The sequence below is a fragment of the Mesoplodon mirus genome (genome assembly GCF_964341445.2).
Source record: "Mesoplodon mirus genome assembly, chromosome: 2".
NCBI classification, from domain to species: Eukaryota; Metazoa; Chordata; class Mammalia; order Artiodactyla; family Ziphiidae; genus Mesoplodon; species Mesoplodon mirus.
This window is the reverse complement of record NC_138977.1, coordinates 160456412-160478255: the sequence shown is the minus strand read 5'-3', so window position 1 is coordinate 160478255 and position 21844 is coordinate 160456412. Positions and strand designations below refer to the sequence as shown.

The window sequence follows — 21844 nt, the reverse complement described above, 5'->3', positions numbered from 1 at the left end:
CCCTGGTCTACATAGCAGCCAGTGATGTGATAAAGCATGGATTGGATCACATGCTTGCTGCTTTCAGAATGAATGCCAACCTCTTCTGCTGGCCCACCAGGCCCAGCAATCTGACTTATGCCTAGTTTGCTGACACCTCTCTCCACGCCCTCCATCTTCCTACTCATTCCACTCAGCCCTTCTTCTCATCTCTCGAACATGCTGAGCTTATTTCTAACTCGGAACCTTTACACTTGCTGTGCCCTCAGCCTTGATCACTTTCCCCCAGAACTCTGCAAGGATCACTCATACCATACAGAATTCTGCTCAAATGTCCCCTCAATGGGGGCCCTCTCTGAATATCCACCCCACTTGACTCCACCCCAAGCATTTCATATCCATGTACCCTTTCTGGTCCCCTTTTCTTCAGTGCACCTGTCATTACCTGTAATTCCATTACATGCTTATTAATTTGTCCTCTTAGTTGTTGGTCTCATGCACCAGAACATAAGCTCTCTCTGAGGGCAGCAATGTTCCCTCACTGTTCACAGTTGTATCTCCAGTACCTACTAAGCAAATATATATGTATAAAGTATAATACATATACACACATATGTATATTTACACATACATATATGCCTAATGCACATACATATACACACTCACTAATCAGCATATAGATATATGTATACACACATTAAGCAGTGTATATATATATATGAGCACACATATGAATATGCATATATACACACCTAGTAAGCTGTATACATAGACACATGCATATATATATAAACATATACACACATATCTATATGCGTGTATATACACATACATATAGTATACATAAACACATGTAAATGTATATGCATATAAGCAGTAAATATACTTATATACACATATATATACACCCACTAAACAGTTTATATATAGGTAGATATACCCACCATATATTATATAGATACATATACACACTCATATATATATACATATATCTGTAAGCCCACAAAGCAGTATATATGTATATCTACACACATATATATATGCATGTATATACATACAAATACATGCATATATACATATCCACTAAGCAGTGTGTATATTTATATTCATATATAATATATACTTACATATACATGTGCATATGATACATCTGACATATATGCTCTATATAATTAACTGAATAAATACATATTATGTAAATGAATGAAAAACTTGACAATTAACCAATCAGCTGCTAAGAGTTAGTTGACTGGTTTATACTGACTGCCTCTGAGTTAGGGTCCTGAGGAGAATTTCTCTATCTCCGCTGCTGCAAACTCTAATTTTTCACAAATGCCCCTTTAATTTCCACCTCTCTCCTGCCTCACTCTCCACCTCCCACAGGTTACTCTTGACCCCTTCATTCGTTGAGCCATTGGACATTTTGCTCCTGCACCAGCAGAGAGAGTCCAGACTGGAGTGTTCTGCTATGAGTCAACTTTGAAGTCAACAGGGCTTAATTATTTTCAAGGGAAGGAGGAAGATACCTTTGGGAGAACTTTCTGAGACGTTTGCTTCAAAAGTGTGTTTCTTGGATTAGCAAATGGGCTCCGTGCTTAGAGAGTCATAGGGTTGAAACAAAATAAACAGAGAGTTAATTAAAATTCATGGAATAGCCAGAGGCAGTCTGCACATAAAACAGCAAAAAGTGGCACAGATTTATATGATAATAGCTCTTTATGTCCCTCAAAGGAGGAGTCTGGATAAAATTGAGCAAGAGTTGCACAGATGATAATTCCAGACTCCACACTCTTATTATGCAATGATGATCATTTCTACACGCAAGCATATTATTAGCTGTCTCATCCACATTCCAGATTTTCACATCTGCATGTGAATTCATAGTGTGAAAAAAATTTTGATTAATAGCAGACTAACCAATTTAGTGCCCAGACTGCAACAAATCCATTTTGGAATTAAGTGGAGATTTGATTTTATATATATGTTTATAAGTTTGAATGTTCAGAAACATTTGACTTAGTGTTTTTTTCCTTTAAAAATGTAGTCTTTGGAAATCTTTTTCATCTTTTAAGATAAGGGTAGCATGGTGGAAAGCATAGCAGGATTTTGAGTAAGACAGTAAATGTTTATGCCAACTGTTACGTCTCAGCATTAGTCTAGGTACTTGTGGTGGTGTGGCAAACAAGATGGATGAGGTCCCTGGTGCCATAGAGCTGACAGTTTAGTAAGGGAGACAAATACACAAACAATACCCAACCACGATTTCAATAATGATAGTTGCTCTGCAGAAAATGCATAGTGCAATGACCTGGGAGGGTAGGCCTGCTTTCCTTGGAGGAGAGGGCAACAGAGAAGGCTTTGCTGAGAAGGAGACATTTAAGCCAAGGCCTAACTGCTAAGAAGGAAACAGACCATGTGGAGATCCAGGGGTAGAGCATCACATACAAAAGGGGCAGCAGATGCAAAGGTCCTGTGGCAGGGACAGACTTAGTAATGGGGCCATGGCAGCAAATGTGTGTAAGATGCCCAGCCAACATTGTGTCTGCCACAAGCAGGGACTTGGAACACATGTTTGCTCTTTTCAGGACAATGCAAGAGTTAATCAGTTTATAGCAAAATGGTTAGAGAGCTTTGCCTCCAAGTCTGACAGAGCTGAGTTGGAATTCTGGTCAACCAGGTGACTCTGGGCAAGTTACCTAACTTCTCTGTGTTTCCAAAGTGAGCTGTTATTCTTATGTAAGAATCGTTTTTAGAATTCTTAAACATGATACTTTTACTAGAAGCTTTTACTGTTCATGCAGACATCTTTTATAAGTGGTGGAATCCATTTCTTTTTAATGAAATATTTATTCCTTTCATATTAATTAGTCCATGTTTGGCTTGAGGCATAGGTTGGAGGAATTTGCTGGCTCCCAGGGATCAGAGCTAAATATTAAGAGGAAATTAAGAGCTATTATTAAGAGCTAAATATTATTAAGAGCTAAATATTTATTATTAAGAGCTAAATATCACAGGAAATGCAAGCTCATTTGCGAATGGCTTTCAAGCATAGGCCAGAGCAAATGATCCATTACTGACCAATTTAACAGACGTCATTGCTCATTTGCATTTCCCATTTTCCAACAGTGACGTCTCATTTTATATTCTGGATGAGCCTTCTCAGGCCTTTGTACATCTATAAAGTGGTCTCAACCTTGCTTCACCCTAAAAGATACATTTCCAGCACTAAGGGTGTCAGAAAGCACCAAGGTTGGGCCTGGACCCTTGCCCCTATGACTACTTTTCGGTGTTTCCTGACAAAGTGATGTCCCTTATGACTCCAGAGGGAAACTGTGTGCGTAAGCAGTGGCATTATTTATAAAACACACGATCACCTCTTGGAATTACCTCCAAACTCTCCTCCACCCTGTTGCCAGAAAGAACTCCCCTCCCCCCCTCAAAACCCACATTTTCCATGTTGTTTGTTTGTATGTTCTTTCCTTTATTCATTCATTTGCAATTGTATACCTAGGATCCACTTTTTAAACCCTTCTGTATCTCCCCAGTGCCCTCAGGACAAAAGCCAACTGTATTGGTCTGCTGGTGCTGATGTGACAAAATCCCACAGGCTGGGGGCCTTAAACCACAGGAGTGATTGTCTCACAGTTCTGGAGGCCAGAGGACACCAACCCAATTGGGTTAGGGCCTGCCCTCATGACCCCATTTTAACTCAATTACCTCTTTAAAAGTCCTATCGCCAAATGCATCACATTCTGAGGTACTGGGGGTCAGGGCTTCAACATACAGATTTGGGGAAACACAATTCAACCTGCAACACTGACCTTTTAAACATGTCATTCAAAGCCATCTGTCACCTGCTCCTCACTCACCTTTGTCACCTCATCTTTTGCCATGATCTCCATGATGTCCGTCATGCACTGTCTCAGGGTGAACACCAGGGAGTATCACCTGATACAGGTCAGAACTCACAGATGAAGTGTCCGCGGGACAGGCGCACTGTTTCTTAGCATCTTAAGGAGAGACTGGCTTGGCTTAGAGCATAGCTGGACACACCATGGGGCTGTGCCCCAATCAAGGCATGTCTCCCCATGCTGCTCTCTCTTTTTATACTGACTGGGGACAAATAGTTTAGAATCAGGTACCAAGCAGTTTGAGCTTCCTGTGCTTCCAAATGCCCAGCACTGGTGGCCTTAGTGACTTCCTGGGTCCATGAGAAGTTGAAATCAGGTGCTGACTTCTGATCCTGGCTAGCTCATTGCCACATGTATTAGTCAATGTTCTCCAGGGAAACAGAACTAAAAAGATGTGTGTAGATATAGATATAGATATAGATAGATTTATTTAAGTAATTGGCTCACATGATGATGGAGGCTGGCAAGTCTAAAAATCTGCAGGATAGGTTGTCAGGCTAGAGACCCAGGAAGTTGCTGATGTTGCTGTAAAAGGCCAAAGGTCATCTGCTGCAGAATTCCCTCTTTCTTGGGGGAGGTCAGTCTTTTGTTCTATTCAGACTTTCAACTGATTGGATGAGGCCCACCCACATGGAGGGCAATCTGCTTACTTAAAGTCCACCTTTTAAAATTCATCACAAATTAATTTTATCTAAAAGCACCTTCACCGAAACATACAGAATCATGTCTGACCACATATCTGGGCACCATAGCCCAGCTAAGCTGACACATAAAATTAACCTTCACACCAAATAATTGTGAAATTGTTCCTGACCTCCTTCTTGGGCCACTTCTGCACATCTCTACAACGTTCTCTGGTCTTACCTTCAGTACATGTATGAATGATGATCATAATCACAATAATAATCAATAATTTAGTAAGTGCTTACCATGTAACCCTCACAACCACCCACTAAGATAAGTACACTGCTACCCCCATTTTACAGATGGGGAAGTTGAGAATGCTACTAACACATGCTAAAATGCACCATGCATGTTCCATCTCTCTGTACTGAGAGAGGGGCTGTGTGCTCTCCTGGTAGTGCACTTCCTTCCCCCTCTTCCTACACCTCCATCCTCATGAAACCAACCCTTGATGACTGAGAAACAGTTCAAATGCAGCCTCTTCCAGAATGTCTTTCCCTAATCCCATATCCTGGTTAGGATCCCTCTTCTCAGGTCCCTTAGTCCCATGTGCTCACCTATCCTATAGCACTGTTCTTTCCTAAGTAGTAATTATCCATTTCTCCAGCCAGCCAGCCACAGATGTCAACTAGATGTTCCAGGCACTGTTCTAGTCACTGAGGAGGGAACAGTGAATAATAGAAAAATCCCTATCATTATGGGGTTTACACCACAGTGGGTGAGACAGACAAAGGGAAAACAAACAAACCAAGAAGCATGTGCTGCTGTTACGGGAGTTGGCCAGGGTGATGGAGGGAACAGGGAGGGAGGATGGGGACTGAGGAGGGATTAGCTCATTCACACACGGAGGTCAGGGATGACTTATAGGATAAGGTGATTCATGGGTAGAGCCTGAAGGAGGTGAGGACCCAAGACTGGACACCTGGGGAAGAGCATGGCAGACACAGGAATGGCACAGGGGCCAGGGTGGGAAGTGAGCAGGGAAGAGAGTAACAGATGGAATTAGAGGGGACTTGGGGCCACGCCATGTAGGGCCCAGTGACCTGAAGTGAGGGACTTTGTCTTTCACTCTTGAGTATTGTTTGTGTATCCCATCGAACCTTGAGTTCCTAGAGCAGTGTCATATCTTCATGGCTAGCATAATGCCAGGACCGTGACAGGCATTTCACACATGTTTATTGAGTGAAATATTCATCCAAATGAGTATTTTTCTTGAAGCTAACTTTTGATCACTCTAGTGAGGCCACCATTGGTCACAGCCCACATGGACTTTCTGTGCCATGAGACATCATCGTATAGTTTGTGTATCAGATGGGGATGTTCTCAGGAGTGAGAAACAGAAAATCTGCCTTATAGTGGCTTAAACAAAGAGGGTTTATTTTCTCACATAAGAAGAAGTCTGAAGGTAGGTGGCGCTATGATAACAGGTTCAGTATCTCTGAGACCTTCGTAGCTTCATGGTCACAAGGGGCTGCTGCAGCTCCAGACATTACATATGTGCTCAAGGTAGAAAGGAGAAGAATAGTGGCCAAGGGGAGAAAAGTGGAACCATATGTAGCTATTCCCTTTTATTCAGAAAGCAAGACTTTTCTTAGAAGCCAATAGCAGACTAATATTTCATTGGCAAGAACTATGGCTACTTCTGGCTGCAAATGAGTGTTTAATGGATCATACTGCCTCCTTGAAGAAAATTGTCCTATTAAAAAGGAAGAAGAGGGAGGATGCATTTGGGTAGTTAACAATCGTCTGCCAAAGACAGTCTTCTTGTCAGATAAGGATTTTGTGTGTGTGTGTGTGTTACACGGGCCTCTCACTGTTGTGGCCTCTCCCGTTGAGGAGCACAGGCTCTGGACACGCAGGCTCAGTGGCCATGGCTCACGGGCCCAGCCGCTCCACGGCATGTGGGATCTTCCCAGACTGGGGCATGAACCCGTGTCCCCTGCATCGGCAGGCGGACTCTCAACCACTGCGCCACCAGGGAAGCCCCAGATAAGGATATTTGAGCAGCAGTACCCAGCATGATCACTCTTTTTTAGTGACCTTATTTAATCTTGATTTTTTTTTTTTTTTTTTTTGCTTTTCCCCAAATTGGTTGTTTCCCAGAATCTTGCTCCTGTAAGCATAACCAGTGTCCATTAATGTCGCACTATACCTGTGCATCAGTCAACAGCATCTGCTAAGTGTACTCAAGCTGGGGGTGGGGTGGGCAGCACAGAGAAGGTCAACTGAGTCAGGTGAGAACAGGCATCCAGGCTGGTCCATGGAAGGGCAGAGCCAGCCTTTGCACCCGCACAGTTCTGGGTTACCAGCACAGCTCTGGCTTCTCTGATTCTGGGGTGACCTGTTCCCCCAGAGCTTGGCTTGCCTGAGCTGAAAAGTGAGGGTTACAGTCCTGACCATCAAGGTCACTGAAGATGCAGCCAGATAAGGACTTTCCTGAAGAATCCAGCAAAGTGATTCTCAACTAGCCTGCTTATCAGACTCCCCCCAGGGAGTTTTTACAAAATACAACATCCCAGGACCCTCGCAGACCTCTGGGGGTGCCACAGAACTGAGGCCATCAGTGCTTTGAAGGTAAGATCCGGCTGAGGACCACCAGATGCTGGCGTGATGGAGGTTCTCAACACGCATCCCTACCCCTTCTCTGCTGAACTGGGGTCAATTCCCAAATTCCTGATGCACGGTGTGCTTGACACATGCCATTCTCACGGCAAATCGCCTGAAATCATGCTCGCTAGCATTTATTTATTTGTCCCAATAAATTGTAATTAATAATGATAACATCAGGTGTCCTAATTGAATTAGACTAATGAGAAGTGTTAACTGGGTGCTTGCCTGTCAGCAGCTTGGGTGGCTTTGGCCAAATGGCTCATCCCTTGCCTCATTAACTGTGATTTCTAGTGGAAAGGGCTATGTGCTGACCTGCTCGGGAGCCCTGGGGCCACTTGGGACCCGCCTCTTCTGTTTTGAAGGTTCCCAGGATATGGGCAGAGCTGCCTGTTGGTGAGGAGGGCTGATGTTCCCTCTAGAACACCTGTCTTGAGCCCAGGAGGCTGAGATGCTGCTTTAGGTTTAGCAGATTCCCTCCATCACGTGGTCGCCTTGGGCTTCAGAGCTGGGAGGACCGGCAGGCCCTCCTGCTGTGAGTCCAGGCATTGAGGACCCCACCTCCCTCGAGTACACAGGGCCTGGTGGACCTTGTCTTAACGGAAATTCCAGCTCTTCTGTGGACTCCCGCTCAGGCATGGAGGTCAGGGTGGCCCTCAGGTCAGGAGATGATGATGCCCGCAAGGGATGAGGCAGGGGACGGCCTGTAGGAAAGGTGTTCTAAGCAGAGGGAACGGAACATGCTCGTGCAGGGAGTCAGGGGCCAAGGTGACAAGTTCACATGTCTGAGCCTCTGGAAGCTCGGAGTTCCATAGGGAAAACCAGGCAGCATGGCTCCTGCCTTCTTGGTGCCTGGGGTCTGCCTGTCAGTCAGTAAACAGGGAAGATCCAGTGTAGGAAGCAGCACAGTAGAAATAGGGGCTATGGGAGCCCACTGGGAAGGCTGTTGATGCAGTCTCCCCGAAATAAAAGGGAGCCTCCTACAGAAAGTAATGAATGAGCAGAGACAGAGCTGGTGGGTGAGCCGGAGGGAGGGGGACGTGGGCCAGGGAGGAAGTGAGAAGGGGAGAAAGCAGTGGTGGTGGAGAAACTCTTTAGAGAAATTCTAAGGGGGGTGAGGTAGCTGGCATGAACGGGATGTGTGCGTGTGTGGTGTGTGTATGTGTGTGTATGTGTGTGGTATGTATGTCTCTGTGTGGTGTGAGCACACACATGCCTGTCAGAGGTGACGGAGGCGCAGAGGACTTTGAAGGACAAGACACAGACCTTGAACACTTCCTGAAGGTGAAAGAAAGCCCTTGCAGGGCTTCAAATCTTTCATTTTGGGGAAGTTCCCACTGGGCAGAAGGACATGTGCAGAGACCAGAGCCGAGGAGACGCTGCTGGTGACGAAGCTATTACAGTGAAATGTTCCCGCTTCTGAAATCTCAAGCACTAACTCTAAGTACCAGAAGTCACTCTGGTCACAGGGACTTAGGGGGAGAGGACACAGGCCAGGGGATCAGGCTGGAATGTGGAGTCCTGGGCACTGATTTGGGAGTTAATGCACTCAGGGCTCGGGGTTGGGTCCCAGGCTCAGCAGTGTGCTCAGCTCCCCACCAGCCCACGTTTCCTGGGCACCTGTGTGGGCGACACGCTCTGCTGGGCTCTATGGACACCTGACTGTAGACCTGCAGGGCTCAGATGAAACCCAGGAAGGATCACAGAGGTGCCTGGCTGGGTTGGTCAGCCAGAAGTCGATGGCCATGATGGACATTTACAGACTGTCTTAGTTTCCTGTGGCTGCTTTAATACACTGGGTGATTTTAAACGGCAGAGGTTTATTCTCCACTGTTCCAGAAGCTCTGGGAAGGGTCTGTCCCAGGCCTGTCTCCTGGCTACTGGGGTTGCGGCTATCCTAGGCCTTCCTTGGCTTAAAGATGCATCATCTCTCCAATCTCTGCCTTCTTTTCTCTTATTATAAAGACACTGGTTGATTTGGGGCCCGCCCTTATCCTAGATGACACATCTTGAGAGCCTTAACTTAATTATATCTGCAAAGACCCTTTAACCAAATCAAATAAAGTCACCGTCACAAGCTGAGGGGGTCAGAACTGTTCCACCAGGACTACAGCCTGCCTGTCCCCTCCTATTTGGTTTTGTGCATTGCATTCCCTGTGCCACAGTCATCCTGCCTGACAGCCTGAGGGCTGGTCCCAAGTGTCCCACCTTCCTTGGGTCTGCAACAAGAAGGGATTGGCTCAAGCCACCCTGGCAAGTCAGTAGGAAATGTCACCCCAAGCTCCAGCCATGGGGCCAGAGATATCTGTGACCCTGTGTCCTGGGAAGCATGCCTCCCTCCCAGCACCCTGCCCTGCCTTCAGATAAGTCCTTAATGATGGTTGTGATGACAGGACCAGTAATCACAATAATAACTGCATTTGCTGAGAGGCCTCTGTCCCGGGAGCATTAAATGTCTATAACCCTTGGGAAGTAAAGAAAACTCACCTCCATTCGGTACCTCCAACATGACAGCACCACACCATGCCCTTCACAGCATCCCCTCCCATGTCCTCACAACAGCCCTTGGAGCAAGAACATACCACCCCCATTTTACTGATGAGTAGACTGAGGCTCAGAGAGGGTGGTTGCACAGCAAAGAACTGGAATAAAAGCCCCACTCAGAGTGACCTGAGAACCCAAACTCTTTCTGTGTCCCTGAGACTTCCCAGCAGACCTTTGTCTCTACTCAGTGCCTTAGACTTGTCTTTGGTCTTTTTTTCATTTTAGCCTCTCTGTCCTCTGGTCAGGTTGAGTCAGCCATTGCTACCTGCCTTGCTTGGCCAGTGAAGAAGCAAGGCCAGAGGAGCCAGGGATACGTGCAAGAGGGCCATGAGCAGAGCCCAGCTCTCCAGACCCCAAGTCCAGCTCTGTGTTCCTGAGAAACATAGAGTGTTTAAGATGCCTTAGAAAATAGATTGAAGCCCTCAGTGTATAGAGGAGGAAGTTAAGGGATCCCAGCCACACCTTTTCTTTTATTTTTTGTTTTTTTACTTTTGTTTGTTTTGTTTTTTAACATCTTTATTGGAGTAAAATTGCTTTAGGTTGTTGTGTTAGTTTCTGCTGTATAACAAAGTGAATCAGCCATATGCACGCATATATCCCTATATCCCCTCCCTCTTGCGTCTCCCTCCCACCCTCCCTACCCCACCCCTCTAGGTGGTCACAAAGCACCGAGCTGATCTCCCTGTGCTATGCGGCTGCTTCCTACTAGCTATCTGTTTTACATGTGGTAGTGTACATATGTCCATGCCACTCTCTCACTTCGTCCCAGCTTACCCTCTCTTCCCCCACCCTGTGTCCTCAAGTGCATTCTCTACGTCTGCATCTTTATTCCTGTCCTGCCCCTAGGGTCATCAGAACCATTTTTTTTAATATTCCATATATATGTGTTAGCATACGGTATTTGTTTTTCTCTTTCTTACTTACTTCAGTCTGTATGACAGACTGTAGGTCCATCCACCTCACCACAAATAGTTCAGTTTCGTTATTTTTTATGGCTGAGTAATATTCCATTGTATATATGTGCCACATCTTCTTTATCCATTCGTCTGTCGATGGACACTTAGGTTGCTTCCGTGTCCTTGCTATTGTAAATAGTCTTGCAGTGAACATTGTGGTACATGTGTCTTTTTGAATTACGGTTTTCTCAGGGTATATGCCCAGTAGTGGGATAGCTGGGTCATATGGTAGTTCTATTTTTAGTTTTTTAAGGAAGCTCCATACTGTTCTCCATAGTGGCTGTATCAATTTACATTCCCACCAACAGTGCGAGAGGGTTCCCTTTTCTCCACACCCTCTCCAGCATTTCTTGTTTGTAGATTTTTTGATGATGGCCATTCTGACCGGTGTGAGGTGATACCTCATTGTGATTTTGATTTGCATTTCTCTAATGATTAATGATGTTGAACATCCTTTAACTCTTAGAGGAAAACATAGGCAAAACACTCTATGACATAAATCACAGCAAGATCCTTTTTGACTCACCTCCTAGAGAAATGGAAATAAAAACAAAAATAAACAAATGGGACCTAATGAAGCTTAAAAGCTTTTGCACAGGAATGGAAACCATAAACGAGGTGAAAAGACAACCCTCAGAATGGGAGAAAATATTTGCAAACAAAGCAACTGATAAAGGATTAATCTCCAAAATATATAAGCAGCTCATGCAGCTCAATATCAAAAAAACAAACAGCCCAATCCAGAAATGGGCAGAAGACCTAAATAGACATTTCTCCAAAGAAGATGTACAGATTGCCAGCCACACCTTTTCATCAGCATGGAGCTGGCCAAGACCCCAGGCCTCAACCTCTTCTTTGACTTGTAAATCCAAGCCTTCAAGCTCCAGGCAACGTCCTATAACAACCTCTCTTCTTTATCTGGTACCCAAAGTCAGACCTCCAAACCCTATTCAAATCCTGAGCTCTGCTTTGAAAGCCAGAATTCTAATCCTGTTTTGAAGAGTCTCTTCTAGTTCCTGAGCTGCCTCCGAGCTGCTACAAGTGTCACCCTCCTCCTTCCCGCCCACCCCCCTCCCCCGCCCCGGGAGGTGAGAGCCATCTCTCAGCACCTTCGTCCATTGTCAGTCATACCAACAAGAGCCGGGACTGGGAGGGGTCTTCCTCTGACGGGGGCATTGCCCAGACTCCGTGGAATCACAGCCTCAGCTTTTCAAGATTATGCAGCCAACTGGATTTCAGGGCTCCCAGCCTTGGCAGAGACCATGTCTACTCCACATCTCTTCTGAGAAGGCAAATGAGGAGTGAGAGAGATGAGAAACCCTAATTAGTGGAATGATCTGCCCTCTGCGTGTCTGCCTGCGGACGTGGGTCTCAGGGCTCTGGAAGTCTCTTCAGATTCCTGCGAACCAGGGCCCCAAGGGGCTTTTGTCCAGCACACCTTGGCCTTCTGTGGTTTTATATGTTCAAGTTCACTGGTAAAGTTCTTGGGCCTTCAACCTCATGCCACTAATCATACTGCCTGGAAAAGCATTCTTATGGAGATTTCATGAAGTGTGCTTCTTAAGACATTGAGATTCGGGTGACATTTATCATCCCCCAGACACAGCCAGGCACTCCCACTTCCTTGGTCTCATTTAGTTTCACCCCAGTGGGGCAGGGTGGGCTTTGATAACTCTGCTCAGACATGCTGAGACAGAAGCTCAGAAAGGCAGCAAGAACCAAAGTGGGAATTGCAATTCAGGCTTTTCCCCACCGTCTTGTATCTGCCTCAGATTCATAGCACGTCAGAGCAAAAGGGGTCCAATTTCCAATAGAAGACCAACTTGGGACGCCCAGAGAAAACCCCGAATTCCCAGGCCCGTAACCATATCCCTCGCTTTCTCTATCACAGACCTGTTCCCAGGGAGGATGCATCATTGGTGTGTCCTGGGAAGGCAGAGAGCCTGGGTTTGAGTCCTGAGGCGTGAGGAAGGTCTAAAATCTTTCTGTGCATCTCTTCCTTTATCTATCAAGTGAGGGTAATAAAACTAGTTACTGTACTGGGTTGAATAGTATCCGCCCCCAAATTCATGTGATGTAGCTGCTAGCAAGGGGCATCAAGGATTGATAACAACCCCCAGAAATTAGAAGAGGCAAAGAAGGATCCTACCCGAGAGCCTGCAGAGGGGACGTGGCCCTGGCAACACCTTAATTTGGAGCTTCTGGCTCCAGAACTGTGAGACAGTAAGTTTCTGTTATTTTGAGCCTCCAGTTTGTGGTACTTTGTTATGGCAGCCCAAGGAAATGAATACAAGTCCCCATCAGGAGGTTGGGAATACAGTACATGTTCACCCTGCTACTTTTTTCCAGCCACACCATACTCCTTGCCGGGTGTCCTAAGGCTCCATGTCCTCCTTTATATCTTTCCTTTCCCCTAAAAGCCTCTTCTTTTGCCTTTGCCATCTTTCCATCCTTTCATGCCCACCCTCTGGCATTAGTGCCTCGAGAGAGCCTTCTCTGACAGCATGTCCGCCCTCCCAGCGCTGCCCCTTGTGAGTAAGGGTGTCACTCAAAAATCAGACTGTCGTGGGTTTCAATCACTGTCCTGACACCGAGGGGCTTGTTGAACTCTGGGCAAGTTAACTAGTGCACACGGGGCTGCAGCTTCCTCGTGCTCAAGGGAAGATGGAGCCTTTATTCGCAAGGTTCTTGTGGGGATTACGTGAGATAATCAAGGAGACAGTTTGCTCAGTCTCCCAAAGTAGAGTGCTCAGTACAGGAGCTGCCACCATTGCTGTCACCACTTCTCCTTTGCTCCCCCAGGGCCCATGCGCCTTAGTTTGGGTCTCTCCAAGGGCCCTGGAGAGCAAGAAGGCACAGGTAGTGAGTTGGGAAGTGAGTCAGGGAAGGAAAGGCAGGAGGCTGCTGGTAAGGGTGTGCCGTCAAGCCAGTTAGCCCTGTGGGCAAACTCTCAAACTCTGGGAGCCGTGGGATGGACAAGGGGTCTGGGGTGTAGATGCCCCAGCTGCCTGCATGGGCCGAGTGTTGCTTCCGTGGACCTTAACTCTTCGGCATCGCCAGTCTGTTACAGCAACGCGGGCTCTGCTGGCAGACAGAATCGTCGGGCAAAGAGAAGCGGGGCTGGCGATGGAGGTGTGAGCGGAAGTGGGGAGGGCGGGGGCCATGGGAGGCACAGATATGTGTATCTCAGCATCGTAGATATTGGTGCATCTGTCTGTTTTCCTCCCAGGCTATGAGCTCCTTGAGTGCAGGGCTGCCTCTTCCCCCTCCTGTTTCTGAAGCTGCTTTTTCAGCACCTACTTAGTGTAAATACCTGATCAACAGGTGAATCTGGTCCAGCTCTTCCATTTTGCAAATATTGGAGAGGTTGTGGAGGAGCCAGCGCTGCTCCACTAGCAAGATTTCAGAACCAAGACTTGAACCCAGGAGTAGGGATGCCGTGAGGGGCTGCCTTTTTGTTCCTTTGAAACGTTGGCCTGAACGTTCTCCCTTTTGGCTGTCACTCAGGTCTGCATCGTGCAGAAGCGAGACACTAAGAAAATGTACGCAATGAAGTACATGAACAAGCAGAAGTGCATCGAGAGGGATGAAGTCCGGAACGTCTTCCGGGAGCTCCAGATCATGCAGGGGCTGGAGCATCCTTTCTTGGTCAATCTGTGGTGAGTCATTCTATCCAGGGCTCCAGTGAAATCCTCATTATGGAGCCAAATGCAAATACGGCTCTGCTAGAAGGAAGCTTCTGTACTGTAGGGAGAAAGAAATGAAATTTTCTGGGTTCAAATATTCTTTTGAATATTTCGTTGGGTACGCTTTCTGATGACTATTGGGTAGAGTACATTTTCTGATGAAATCATTAAGCATATGCTTAATTTTCATTTGGTCCTCTTACCTGGTGAATCAGAATTGAAATCGGTTTAGAAGAGAAGGTTTATGTATGTTTGAGAACACATGTAGAATGTTATGGATGCTAAATAGAGTCTTCTAAGGGGAATTTAACTTTTTAGAAAATTACACCCACAGTGTTCATGGCAAGAAGGACTTGCCGTGAACATCAGGAGCTGATGTTTTACTCCACTTAGGATGGCTGCCCGGTGTGGACATGCTAAATTCCAAGTTTTGAATCTGGCCGACGAGGCCCACTAGGAGCCATGTTCTGGAACTTTCTCTCCCTCCCACCCCTGGCTATCATCTCTGCTTTAATTTGTGTCCTAGATTTGCCCCTTTGCTGGTTGTTTCCCTGCCTCTGTGTCTTTGCATGTGAAGTCTCCTCTTCCTGAAACTTCCACCTTCCTGTCTCCCCAGCTTCCTCTGACCGAATGCTGTGCATTCCTTTGGTTCAGCTTTCGAGGTACTTAGGCGTGGAGCCTTTGCTGCCCCACAGGCTGGGTGAACACTCCTCATGTCTCCACCTTGACCTGTGCTTGACCCAACATAGCGTGCATCACCTTGAACCCAAATTATTGTTTATTTATCTGTCCTTACTAAGAAATCACTTGCTCCTTGAGAAAAAAGGCTGTTTCCTGGTTCTTTGTTTCTGGGAGTCTAATACAGCCTCAGACATGTTGGGGGCACTTAATACATGTTTACTGAGCTGGATTTTGTTGAAGGGGAGAGGACACGCTATTCTAGGAAACAAAATCTGACAGTTTCATTCTGCGTCTCAGTTGACAGATTTTTGATCTTAAGAGCATCATTTCTGATGGGAAAGTCTAGCCTAGCCTGAATCCCTAATAGCACCAATTATTTCTCTTGCCCTTCATATATAGAAGCACTCTGAACATAGGGTGATAGGACAAGGAGGGACATCAGTTGTCCTGTTTGAGAAAATCCAAGTCTGCCTGGCAGATGCCTCAGACTTGGGCATTTCTGTGGGCAAAAGCCATACTGTGTGTCATACACTAGAATCTGGGTAACAAGTGTGCATTTGTCATGTTTCCAGCCACCCAAACACTTCAGTTATCTGGGGGAAATAAACCTCTTCATGTTTTGATTGCCGTACGAGGAAAATTTTTAAATTTATTTTTTATTGCGGTAACATTTGGTTTATAACATTACATAAATTTCATGTGTACAACATTATATTTCTACTTCCGTATACCCTACAGTGTGCTCATCACCAAAAATTAAGCTTCCATTCATCACCATACAGTTGATTCCCTTTACCCATTTCAGTCCCTTTCTCCCAGCCCATCCCTTTCCTTCTGGTAACCACTACTCTATTCTCAGTATGTATGTACGTGTTTGTTTTTGATGGATCTGGTTTGTTCCTTTATTTTTTGTTTGTTTGCTTTTTATATTCCACATATGAGTAAAATCATACAATATTTGTCTTTCTCCATCTGACGTATTTACCTTAGCATAATAACCGTCAAATTCTATCCATGTTGTTTCAAATGGCAAGATTTCATCTATATTTTTATGGCAGAATAGTAATCAGTTGTATATATATACCACATCTTCTTTATCCATTTGTCCGTTGATGGGCACTTAGGTGTTTACCATATCTTCACTATTAACATAGCACTGCAAGGAACATGGGAGTGCAAATATCTTTTCAAATTAATGTTTTTGTATTCTTTGGATAAATACCCAGAATTGGGACACCTGGCTCATATGTTACTTATATTCTTAATTTTTTGAGGAATCTCCGTACTATTTTCCACTGTGGCTGCATCATTTCTAATCAGAAAAGCAACATAGGTTCATTGCAAAATACAGAAAATGACATACATAAGAAGGCAACAATTATCCAGAATCCTACCACCACCAGATTACATTTCGGTGTGTAATTCTTTTTATACTTTTCTCATATCAATATGACTGTAAATGTCATTGATATAAAACCATGCATAACAATGTTGGATTTTGCTTTTTCAAATTAATTGTCTAGTAGGAGCATTATCTCCTTACTACAAACTTTCTGTAAATCACTTCTAATGGCTACATAACCTTCCACTGTGGAGAAGTTCAATAAGACATCTAACCTCTAACCTGTCATATAGGTTATTTAGGGCTGTTTCTAATTATCTTGCCAATGTAAATAATGCTGAGATGAAGATCTCTGAGCTTGAACTGTTTCAGGGGAGACTCCTTAGACCGAGTACGGGCATGGGATGTACATCTGGACTGTGATGTGTGTTGAAGGAGGGAGGATGTGGCGGCATCCTCCCTTTTTAGGACTGTTTTTCGATGCTCTGTTCATGGTCTCCAAGATGCCAGCAGATTAATGACAGACCCCCTTTAATTCCATGTAAGCGCTGGGTCAATGGGAAAACTCCCTGTGCACGTTGGCCTCTTAGGGCATTGGATTCCCATCATAAGCAAGAAAGGATAGAACCTGCTGCTTGATTTTGGAGTCTCCAACTCTTTGGCCTCAATTTTTCACCTGCTAATGGTGAAAATAATACCTTGTTTACTGCTAGCACTGTTTTGAGAGTTAACTGATAGGAAAAGATATGACAGTATATTTTCTGTAAATGAAAATATTGTTTACTGTAAGAGGTTATGTATATATGTGTGTGTGCATGTGTATACCTACATATGATAATAGATGGATGATAGATAGATAGATAGAGAGAGAGAGAGAGAGAGAGAGAGAGAGAGAGAGAATGCTCCTTCCAGCTATAAGTGAAAAGGAGAGGGTCCTTAATTCATTGGGCAGTACTGAGTACTTTACATACAGTGTGGCTCAGGGGGCAGAAACTTAAACTTGCTTCAACACCAAAGGGAATTTCTTGGGTTTTATACCTAAAAAGTCTAGAATTCCAGCTGACTTCGGTCTCTATCTCCTGCTTTCCCCTGTGCTGGCTGTGTTTCAGAGCCACGACTCGTGCTGACTGATGGTTTTCCTACTTCTACTAGCTGAACAGCCACAGCAGAGGCTGAAGGTCACAGGCGTGATTGACCTGGTCATGTGCCCCTTCCTAAAGCAGTGGGGAAGGGGCCAGGAGGTTGGTCCCACCTGAGTCTTAGGAATCTGCAGAAGGAGGTTGGGAGCTGTTTCCAGAAAACAGTAGTGACTGTGCCCACCAGGTGATTGGCACCTGCCACCCAGACATTATATCCTTGTGCTGGAGTCTTCATAACAGCCCTGTGGGACAAGGGGCTTGGGCCCCATTTCTCAAAGAAGTAAAGCAGGGCTCAAAGCAGTTCATGATCTTACCTGAATCAACAGAATTGCGATTCAAACTCAAGACCATCCAGTGTGCCCCGAGGTTTCCAGTTCTTGTAGGGAAATACCACTGACGTTTATTAGGTACTTGAGAAGTGTCTTCTTTAACTGCTATTAATCCTCCTAACGGTCTCTTTAGTTTCCTACTATCATCCTATTATTATTGTCCCCATTTTACAGATGGGGTAACTGAGTCACACCACTAATAAATGGAGGAGATGGGACTTGAACCCAGGCTGTCTGGCATCATGCCCACATTCACAACCCTTCTACCATGACTGTTGTGAGAAGGCCCTGACCCTACCCTGCTTAGCCCACCATACCCCCTTCCTCCCTGCATGGAGCCCCTCCTGCTGGGCTTCTATTTGGCTGCCTCCCTTACCCTGCTAGGAGGGAGCATGGTGTGGAATTGCTTGTCAGGTTCATAAGGACACCACTGCTTTAAATTAATTATACATCAGCTTTTCATCTCATTACACGGAGGGTGAATTATCGCAGCCTTGGAAAGCCTGACTACGCCCCTTGTCATTCTTCTCTTTTGCTGACATGCTCTATAACTGGCAAAGGCAAAGGCAAAGGCCAGGCACTGATGAGTTTTCACGACAGTTTGCCCTCTAGAGAATGAATGATGGGTGCTCCCAAGCCTGTGACGATCCAGGTGGAGTTGTCAAGTGCAATATTTTCACCTGTTCTGAAGCAAAGCTGTTTTGCTCTCTGGGGCTTAAGACAACTGGGGCAAAGGAAAAAGGCAATGAAAATTCACACCCCAGAGAAGAGGGCTGTGAAGTAGCCGGAGCCCTGGAGAGGTGGGGAGTGGGAGAGGAGGGGAGGGGGAGGGGAGAGATGGCGGGGAGAGTTTCAACACTCGGGCTCTGAGGGCCGATCTCCCAGGTTCTAATGACAGCTCTGCCTCTTGTAGGCAAAGCGGCTACTCTGGGATTATGTTGCCTCCCCGCCCCCTCCCCGCCCCACAATATGACTAACCTCCAATATGACTATATCTGGAGACAGGATGTTTAGGTGGCTATACACAGTCATTAGGGTGGAACCCTAATCCGAAAGGATGGTGGCCTTGTAAGAAGATGGAGAGAGAGAGAGCCTCTGCCATGTGAGGACATAGCAAGAAGGTGGCTGTCTGCAAACCAGGAAGAGAACCCTCACTGGAACAGGACCATGCCCAGACCCTGATCTTGGACTTCCAGTCTCCAGAACTGTGTGACAATACACTAGCTTCCGCTACTTCAGCCTCCCAGGCAGTGGTATTTTGTTATGGCAACCTGAGCAGACTAATACAGAGGGCTTGAGAGTGATTTGATTTTCCCCACTGTGTCTCAGTTTCCTTATTTGGAAAATGGGAATGAAAAGATGACCACATCATAGACTTGCTATAAGGACCAAATGGGGTAATATGTAACAAGCATCCACATGGTCCCAGGCATGAGGTGACCGCTGGATCAGGGACCTCCACTGCTGTTGATATGATTAGCACCCGTCTTTCAGGTTAGTCTGGGGCTGGCTGGACCAGTTCTCTCCTTTTCTTCCAGCGGGGAACATGAGGACATGCTGACTGTTGGAAGATGAGTCTTGAGATTTCGGTACTAGATTTTTATCCTGATTATATTGTAATGGGTAGGTAGTTCATTGTGTTTTCAGACTGTATTTTCAACATCCAATTCTGCTTACCAGATTGACTATATTTACTATACTGTTAAAATGTTCTGTTTATAATTAGGCAGCGCCTCCCCTGCCCTGTTTGCTGCTGAATTAACTGTGAGGACGGATACCTGGCAGGATAGGATGAGAACAGATACCTGCAATCAGTTTAAACTGTTCTCATAGCAAGTGTTTCTGGAACCTTCTCTGAGTAGCGAGAGGCTGAGTCAAGACATAGGTCTCTATGAGCCACTCTCAGGCAAGAAAGAATCACTTAAATTAGTGGCTAGTTTTTCTTAAGCTTTGAGACCTTTGATTAGAGTAAAACTGTGTAAGGTGTTTAAAGGTGAAGCTGATCTGTCTGAAGCAAGGGGGCAGGAAAGGAGGTTGGGGGAGGACAGAGACAGAAGGTCCCTCAGGGACCTTTGATGAAGGATAGAAGCCCTTTACAAATGATCACCTGTCACTGAGCAGCTTCATTTCCATAAAACTAATTATCTTTGGCCTTGAATATTGCTACAACCTCCCAACCAGCATTTCACCACTCAGCCATCATCAGTTTTCCCCACACAGGGTGTCTTGGTCAGCTCAGGTCGCTGTAACAGACTACCATAGACTGGGGGGGCCTTAAAAGACATTTATTTCTCACAGTTCTGCAGGCTGAGAAGTCTGAGATCAGGGTGCCAGCATGGTCAAGTTCCGATGAAGACCCTTTTCCTGGTGTAGAGATGGCTGTCTTCCTGCTGTGCTTCACCTGGGGGTGAGAGAGAGAGATTTCTCTCTTGCCTCTTCTTGTAAGGGCACTAATCCCATCATGAGGGCTCCACCCTCATGACCTAATTACCCCCCAAAGCTCTATCTCCATCACATTGGTGACTAGAGTTTCAACATATGAATTGGGGGAGGGGACATAAGCACAGTCTATAGCACAGGGCAAGTCTTACCAAAGTGCAAATCCGAGCCCACTCTCTGATTAGAATTCTACGATGGCTCCCCAAAGCCCACAGAATAAATGTCTCTCCATGCCCTGGCCTCTGACATTATGTCACTCTCTCCTCCTGACACCCACCCCTGCTACCATCTTGGTGCATTTTTGTCCCAGCCATGCTAACTGATTAGTGGCACCTGTAATTCATCTTGCTGTCATCAGCCCTCCGGGCCTTTGCACATGCTGTTCCTTCTGCCTGGAACACCGTCTCCCCTTTGTTCTCTTTGAGAACTTCTGCCTCCACAAATATTCATTCATGAAATGGATATTTATTGGACTCTTACTGGGTACCAGGTACTGTCTTAATTTTTAAGGATCCAGAGAAGAAGAGGATCCTTATGGCTACTGCCTCTTAAAGTCTATAGGCCAGGCACCACTTCCTCTATCGAGCTGCCTCAGGATTGCCACCCAGGCCTCAACTGGCAGTGCTTTCTTCTGCACTCTGTTGCAGTACAAAGCAGCTCAGTCACATTTATTTATCTGTACATCTGTTTCTTCCATTAGCAGTTAGCCACTTGGGGAATGGGACCATGCTTGATTCACCTCTGTATTCCTAGCATCCAATGTTCAATAAATTAATTCATTCAGTGTTTGTTAAGGACCTACAACATGCCAAACCCTGTGTCGGCATTGGTGGTAGAACAATGAGCGAGACAGTCACTCTCCTTCTTTACCGAGCTTACAGATGAGAGAGGACAGACCTTAAACCAACAGTTGACCCTGCTCCCCTGCTCTCTTCCTTCCATCTTAAGTAGTCACTGTCCTTTGGGGTCCTGGGTAACTTAAAAAATATAGAGATTACAAATGTCCACCATGTCCTGGAGGTCATAGATGGGAAATGCTCATGGGTTTTTTCCCAATCCCAATTAGTATCATCTTCTTTAGTCTCCATCACCATGGTAACTCCCTTAATAAAAGGGCACAAGAGGTGATGCTGACTCGTCCAGGGTCCTTTTCTCATCCTTTTCTATTCCAAGATTTGTTAACATCACTGGTAACTTCAGTTTGTGCTTTCAAGATGGCAGATTTCTTAGGTTTGTTATTCTGAAGGGGGTGAGTGTGGATTACAGGATGTCCCAGCTGCATTCTGACCTCCAGGGGGTCAGCACTGAACTGTGGAAAGGGAAGGATGAGGAGCCAGAGGTCATGCTGTGTAACTCCAGGGCTCGAGGAGGGTGGAGTTGGGCCCTGGTGTATCAGACAATTCCTGTGGGTGAAGGGGGTGGATCCAGCAATCCATCAGGAAGGGCATGGAGTTTGCCCAAGGTCAGAGGGAAAGCCAGGACTCACTTGGACCCACCGGTGGTCTTTAGGGCCCTCTGATTCCCCACCTTCTGACCCCACATGGCAC

General features: G+C 45.8%; 1 protein-coding gene across 2 annotated transcripts in view; it reads left to right on the top strand.

Annotated features, from left to right (window-relative positions):
• The window catches only part of STK32B (serine/threonine kinase 32B), a gene marked incomplete at its 3' end in the record, with an annotated part of 355734 nt that overhangs the window by 113145 nt on the left and 220745 nt on the right, over nucleotides 1-21844 (top strand). For both annotated transcript variants that reach the window (XM_082629843.1, XM_082629842.1), the window contains exon 3: nucleotides 14189-14340. In XM_082629843.1, the coding sequence (XP_082485969.1) occupies nucleotides 14189-14340 (152 nt within the window). The remainder of the gene's footprint in view (nucleotides 1-14188; nucleotides 14341-21844) is intronic.